The 7,557-nt window shown below is 38.7% G+C and overlaps 1 protein-coding gene across 2 annotated transcripts in view; it reads right to left on the bottom strand.

The window, feature by feature from the left end:
- The window catches only part of pdhx (pyruvate dehydrogenase complex component X), a 59,269-nt gene extending 55,386 nt beyond the window's left edge, over positions 1–3,883 (bottom strand). Inside the window, exon 1 of one of the 2 annotated variants that reach the window (XM_021600666.3) lies at positions 3,474–3,883. In XM_021600666.3, coding sequence (XP_021456341.1) covers positions 3,474–3,609 — 136 coding nt within the window. In that variant the 5' untranslated portion in view covers positions 3,610–3,883. The remainder of the gene's footprint in view (positions 1–3,473) is intronic. The other variant, XM_021600676.3, reaches the window with a different exon arrangement.
- Between the last annotated feature and the right edge of the window lie 3,674 nt (positions 3,884–7,557).

Below are 7,557 nucleotides of genomic sequence, written 5' to 3' on the forward strand. Positions count from 1 at the left end.
CCCCATCATGCTCACCATTACAGAATGCTTTGGGTCATGCATCTGACTGACCACTGACCTGAGGACTGCTAACAGTCTGCGCTCTTAATTCATTGAGAAAACTGAGGCATGCAGAGCCTAGCAGCCAGTAGGCCTCCATGTTTCCCATTCAGTGGGCTAGGTGTAGGCTATGTAAGTCTCATTTTCATAAAAAAAAATCAGATGAAATAGGCCCCAACATAGAAATACATCACTGAACTACTCATTAGCTGAGAGCAAAGATGATGGTATCTGTGACTTCAAATTGACCATGGAAACAAACCAGCTGATTAGGCAGTTCCAATTAAGATCTGCAAATAGGTCTACACTGATTCAATCTTAGCAGGTCAAATCACCCAGGAAGGCAGGAACAATGGCTCTTTTCATTCTATTCCTCACTTTCTCAAAACGCATTGAATCACATGGATCTTCTCATCCAATGTGCTTTGTAAAGGAGGTAGAGATAAGATTGAGTAAATGAAAAAAAACTTGACAGTGACTTGATTTCCTCATACAGTATATACATACCTAAGTGCATTCAGAAAGTATTCAGACCACTTGAATTTTTCTACATTTTGTAGTTACAGCCTTATTCTAAAATGTATAGTTTTTCCCCCTCAATCAATACACAATGCCACAAAATGACAAAGCAAAAACAGATTTGTACATTTTAGCAAATGTATATAAAAAAAAATGAAATACTACATTTACATAAGTATTCAGACACTTTACTCAGTACTTTGTTGAAGAACCTTTGGCAGCGATTACAGCCTCGAGTCTTCTTGAGAATGATGCTTCAAGCTTGGCAAACCTGTTATTTTGGGAGTTTCTCCCATTCTTCTCTGCAGATCCTCTCAAACTCGGTCAGGTTGGATGGGGAGTATCGCTGCACAACTATTTTCAGGTCTCTCCAGGGCTTTGGCTGGGCCACTCACGGACATTCAGACTTGTCCCGAAGCCACACCTGCATTGTCTTGGCTGTGCTTAGGGTCATTGTCCTGTTGGTAGGTGAACCTTTGCCACAGTCTGAGGTCATGATAGCTCTGGAGCAGGTTTTCATCAAGGATCTCTGTACAATTGCTCAGTTCATTTTTCCCCTCGATCCTGACTAGTCTCCCAGCCCCTGCCGCTGAAAAATCCCCACAGCATGATGCTGCCACAACCATGCTTCACCATAGGGATGGTGCCAGGTTTCCTCCAGACATGACACTTAGCATTCAAGCCAAAGAGCTCCATTTTGGTTTCATCAGACCAGAGAATCTTGTCTCTCACAGTCAGAGTCCTTTATGTACCTTTAATGCAAACTCCAAGCGCAATGTCATGTGCCTTTTATGAGATGGTTGTCCTTCTGGAATGTTACCCAATCTCTACAGAGGAACTCTGGGTCACTCTTACAGAGCTCATTGGGTTCTTGGTCCCATCCCTGACCAAGGCCCTTCTCCCCCGATGGCGCAGTTTGACCAGATCTAGGAAGAATCTTGGTGGTTCCAAACTTCTTACATTTAAGAATGATGGAGGCCACTGAGGCTGTGTGTACACACACACACACACACACAAATGGTACAATGCTGCCCTCTGCTGGAAATCTTTGTGAATTGCCAAATCGTTGGGCCAGGGGGCATTTTTATGAGAAGCGATGGCAATGATCCAGCAAAAGACAGCATCACCAGGGGCCAGTTTTCAGAAATTGAATCTTAAGTGTAATCTTAGAATACTGCCCACCAATAGATCATGTTTTCTGTGCACTTTAAGTAAACTGAAAAGCAGTATGCCTATTTCCCTCAATTGTCATGGGACAGAGACTGAAAAACACATTTTATCTCAAGGCCATCAGACTGGTTACGTAACCCTGCTGCCCCATAGACTTGAAATCACTGGCCATTTTAATAATGGAACACTAGTCACTAATAATGTTTACATATTTTTGCTTTACTCATTTCATATGTATATACTGTATTCAATTCTACTATATTTTATTTTCTACTGTTTTTTAGTCTGTGTCACTCTGACATTGCTCATCCTAATATTTATATTTGTTAATTCCATTCTTTTACTTTTAGGGTATGTGTATATTGTTGTGAATTGTTAGATTGTGCTTCTAGCACCAACAGTGCAGTACTATCATTTCGCTACAGCCGTAATAACATCTACTAAACATGTGTATGTGACAAATAACATGTTATCTTATTAACATGTTTTAAATGCAGAATATAATTTGATATCAATATCATAGGCCTAGATATTTTGTTTAAAAAAAAAGTTTCACAAAAAAAGCAAGGAGGGCCACAATCTGAAGTGGGGAGCAGAATTGAACACAAATTATTTTAAATCTAATTACACCACATTTGTAAAAGCTGGCCCCATGTCCATGACTCAACTGACCTAGCACAAGGTCCAGGTAGAATGAGTGAATTGGTTAAAATAGAGTAACCGTGATCAACCTTACATCAGTGTATCACTGACTTAGTTACAACATAGCTACTATGTTTTGTCAGCTTTAGCAGGAAGACAGAGTAAGCTATGTAGAGAGACACTGAGCAGCATACAGAAAAACCAACACGATTTTCAGGTTGGTCAAATCAGGTCCTAGTTAAAACCTCTCATCAATAATGTATTTTTAATGACTATTTTATTAAATCACATTCCACCCACCCTGTTAGTTTGTTGTAATTATCAATTTCAGAAAATAACTAATTCAGGAAGTGTAATGTCTTCGGTGAGAAACAAAGCTAAATAAATAAACAAACACTCAGTTGAATCTATTTTACCTTGTTAGTCTATGTCCCACCCATAAATGTCCACCCTATTAGGTTAATTCTAGAGAAAATTAAGCACATTTATAAATGTCAAATATGTTTAATAGAAAATATCTAATCCTGTTCAAGTCTTCACCATTATGCTAGCACAATTTTGCTCACTCACAGAGCTATGACTAATTTAGGCTCCACATTTCCAACCTGCAACTAACAGGTTGAAGGAAAAAAAATGAAAGTGCTTGAGGTTAACAAATGTTTTCCTGAAAGTCAAACGTCCTTTTCTGATAAAATACAAAACAATATATAATAAAAACATTTATAAATGTTTGAGGTCCAAAACTATGGCAAATCGTAGGAATGGCCCAACTGGCTAGCTAGAAAAATAAAAACCAAGACTTGTTATGACTAGCGTTAGCTAACTGGCTAGCTACCTAATCTGCGCAACCTTGACAGCTCGGCTGTAACATCTACGAGAAGAGCTAACGGATAGCGAGCGTCTGATAATGTTCAGCAAAGCCAAGAAAACCTAAAACCCATATTACTTCAATAAAACCCATAGATGCAGTGACATTCGGCTGAAACGTATTTTTTTTTAGAAGTGGGTGATGTAAAAAATAAATAAGAGGTTAGCTAGCAAGTTTGCTAGCGGCCGTCATCCGCAACGAATGTTAGTACAATAAATGAAGTGTCAACGCTTACCAAAGAAATATGGCGATTGAAAGAACTGCCTGACATTGTCCTGAAACGAATATGAAGTCCAGGATTTTTTTTTAAGCTTTGCAAATCTCAGGCCAAATAGAATTCCTTGACGACCCAAACGCAAGGAGGCCGCCATGTTTTCGTCCTCAGTCGGTAAGAGCTGCCCAAGTTTATGCCTGACAGGTGATAAGAGTAAAGAAAATAAACCGTAAAGTGGTACAACACAAAGCCATTACGTGGAATAGTTTATATACGATGTAAAATGAGCCATGTGACTAGACAGATATACATTCATCAAGATTACTATTTGACTGCAACTCTCCTATAAAACTAAATGCCAAAGACGTCCTTCTTGGATCTTTGAGGTCCTTCTTTGTAGTCTTCCTCTGTCATGAACTTGTAGTTCAGCTGCAACCTGATGAACATGTCAATTCAAGTATTTTTTTCACAGTTAAAGGGCTAGCACAGCACAATTGAAATATATATATTCTTTCTTTAAACTTGTTTTATATTTAACGATGTATTATATACCGAACAAAAATATAAATGCAACATGCAACAATTTCAAAGATTTTTCTGAGTTACAGTTTATATAAGAAAATCTGTCATTTTAAATAATATAATTTGACCCTAATCTACATATTTCACATGACTGGGAATACAGATATGTATCTGTTTGTCACATATATGGTGGTCAGGATACTAGAAAATGTAGGGGTGTGACAACCATTTGCCTCATGCAGCACAAAACACATCTTCGATTGAAAAAGATCAGCTTTAATTTTGCAAATATATTGCAATGTAATTCTTTGCATCATTTCCAATCCGCCATATATATACACATTTTTGAAATATATATATATATATATATACACACACACATTTTGGAAATATATACACACAGTACCAGTCAAAAGTTGACACAGCTACTCATTCAAGGGTTTTTCATATTTTTTTTTTTACTATTTTCTACATTGTAGAATAATTGTACAGACTATGAAATAACATATGGAATCATGTAGTAACCAAATAAATCAAGATATATATCTTATATTTGAGATTCTTCAAAGTCGCCACCCTTTGCCTTGATGTCAGCTTTGCACACGCTTGGCATTCACTCAACCAGCTTCACCTGGAATGCTTTTCCAACTGTCATGAAGGAGTTCCCACAAATTCTGAGCACTTGTTGACTGCTTTTCCTTCACTCTGTGGTCCAACTCATCCCAAACCTCAATTGGGTTGAGTGATGGGTGATTGTGGAGGCCAGGTCATCTGTCCTTCTTGGTCAAATAGCCCTTACCCACCTGGAGGTGTGTTGGGTCATTGTCCTGTTGAAAAACAAATGATAGTCCCACTAAATGCAAACCAGATGGGATGGCATATCGCTGCAGGATGCTGTGGTAGTCATGTTGTTTAAGTGTGCCTTGAATTCTAAATAAATCACTGACAGTGTCACCAGCAAAGCACCATCACACCTCCTCCTCCTCCATGCTTCATGGTGGGAACCACACATGCAGAGACCCTCCATTCACCTTCTCTGCATCTCAACGACACAGCGGTTGGAACCAAAAATCTCAAATTTGGACTCATTAGACCAAAGGACAGATTTCCACCGGTCTAATGTCCATTGCTTGTGTTTCTTGTCCCAAGCAAGTCTCTTCTTCTCTTCTTTGTGTCCTTTAGTAGTTGTTTCTTTGCAGCAGTTGGACCATGAAGTCCTGATTCACGCAGTCTCCTCTGAACAGTTGATGTTGAGATGTGTCTGTTACTTGAACTCTGTGTATTATTTATTTGGGCTGCAATTTCTGAGGCTGGTAACTCCAATGAACTTATCCTTTAAAGCAGAGGTAACTCTGGGTCTTTCTTTCCTGTGGCGGTCCTCATGAGAGCCAGTTTCATAGCTCTTGATGGTTGTTGCGACTGCACATGAAAAAACTTTCAAAGTTCTTGACCATTTCTGAATTGACTGACCTTCAAGTCTTAAAGTAATGACGGACTGTCGTTTCTCTTTGCTTATTTGAACTATTCTTGCCATTATATGGACTTGGTCTTTTTCCTAATAGGGTATAACACACCTTGTAGCATTAACGCATTCAGAAGGAAAGAAATTCCACAAATTAACTTTTAACAAGGCACACCTGTTATTGAAATGCATTCCAGGTGACTATCTCATGAAGCTAGTTGAAGGAATGCCAAGAGTGTGCAAAGCTGTCATCAAGGCAAAAGGTAGCTACTTTGAAGAATCTCAAATATAAAATATATTTAGATTTGTTTAACACTTTTTTGGTTGATACATGATTCCATATGTGTAGAAAAGGCCATGGAGTTGATGGAATAATTGCCACTTACTCAGCTGGGCCAGGGGCGCTTTAATTAGGTCAGGTGGAAATGTTCGACAGATCTCAACTCCATAAAATAAGGAAATTGCCAACGCCTGATCTCGCTGCTTTCTCTTCTGTGCGTCCATGAATCCACGTCCACCGACTCTGTTACCTTTCATCTGAACGATCTGTGGCGATCGGGGGAGTGGGCCATCATTTATTGCTTATCGTTATTACCGCAGAGCGCAGCTTGGTGGAGCGCAGCTTGGTGGAGCGCACGCTTCAAACATATTGTGTAATGTGAATTGTCAATGATCATGGCCCTACGGATCCTCATAGGCCAATTATGCAATCGATGTGGTTAATATGTAATGAAATTAATTATATGAAGACAATTGAAAGGGTGAAATGAGAAACGTCATAGTTTGCTAACTGATCGACTTTGATACCAAACTAATGGGGATTATAGATTGAATAACCATTCACTGTTTGTATTCTTTCATGATTTATGATAAATAGTTACGAGCCTAAATGACTCACGGATGATTACTATTGACTTCTTAATGAACTGGATTGTTGACTTCCCTAATTATGTTAATCATGAATGATTGTTGTGATATGATCTTTGGGATGACGAATTTGATCGGATACATGTTATTTGTTTCCTTTGTGATGCAGCACAGACTACCTTTTTGGTTAAAGGAATTCCTGCCTCAGTCTCATCCATTCCACAGTCACCTGACACCTGTTCACCTTCACTGTCAGTCATCCTACCTGTCCAGCTACCCACAGAGATTCCACTAATCTTTCATTATGTGTTATTTCATAGTTTTGATGACTTCGCTATCATATTACAATGTAGAAAATTGTAAAAATATGAAAAACCCTTGAATGAGTAGGTGTTGTCCAAACTTTGACTGGTACTGTATATATACACACAGTGCCTTTGGAAAGTATTCAGACCACTTGAATTTTTTCTACATTTTGTTACATTACAGCATTATTCTAAAATTGATTAAATACAAACATCAATCTACACAATATCCCATAATAACGAAGTGAAAACAGTTTTTTTTAAATTAACAAATGTATTTAAAACAAAAAATATATAAATATATGTTTTAATATCAAGTATTCAGACTCATTGGTATGAGACAGATCTGAGCTCTGATGCATCTTGTTTCCATTGATAATGCTTGAGAAATGTTTACAACTTGATTGGAGGCCATATGTGGTAAATTAAATTGATTGGACATGATTTGGAAAGGCCCATTGTAGATAGTGCATGTCAGAGCAAAAACCAAGACATGAGTTCGAAGGAATTTTCTGTGGAGCTCCGAGACAGGATTGTGTCGAGGCACAGATCTGGGGAAGGGTAGCAAAAGATTTTTGCAACACAATGGCCTCCATCATTCTTAAATGTAAGAAGTTTTGAACCACCAATACTCTTCCTACAGCTAGTCAAACAAACTGAACAATCGGGGGAGAAGGGCCTTGGTCAGGGAGGAGACCAAGAAGGAACCTGATGGTCACTCTGACAGAGTTCTAGAGTTCCTGTGCGGAGATGTCAGATCCTTCCAGACATACAAACATCTCTGCAGCACCCCACCAATTAGGCCTTCGTGGTAGAGTGGCCAGATGGAAGCCACTCCTCAGTAAAAGGCACATGACAGCCTTTTACACCTAAAGACTCTCAGACCATGATAAATAAGTTTCTCTGGTCTGATGAAATCAAGATTGAAGTCTTTGGCCTGAATGCTAAG

This window comes from Oncorhynchus mykiss, chromosome 1 (assembly GCF_057628025.1).
Source record: "Oncorhynchus mykiss isolate SJ-2025 chromosome 1, ASM5762802v1, whole genome shotgun sequence".
Taxonomy (NCBI): domain Eukaryota; kingdom Metazoa; phylum Chordata; class Actinopteri; order Salmoniformes; family Salmonidae; genus Oncorhynchus; species Oncorhynchus mykiss.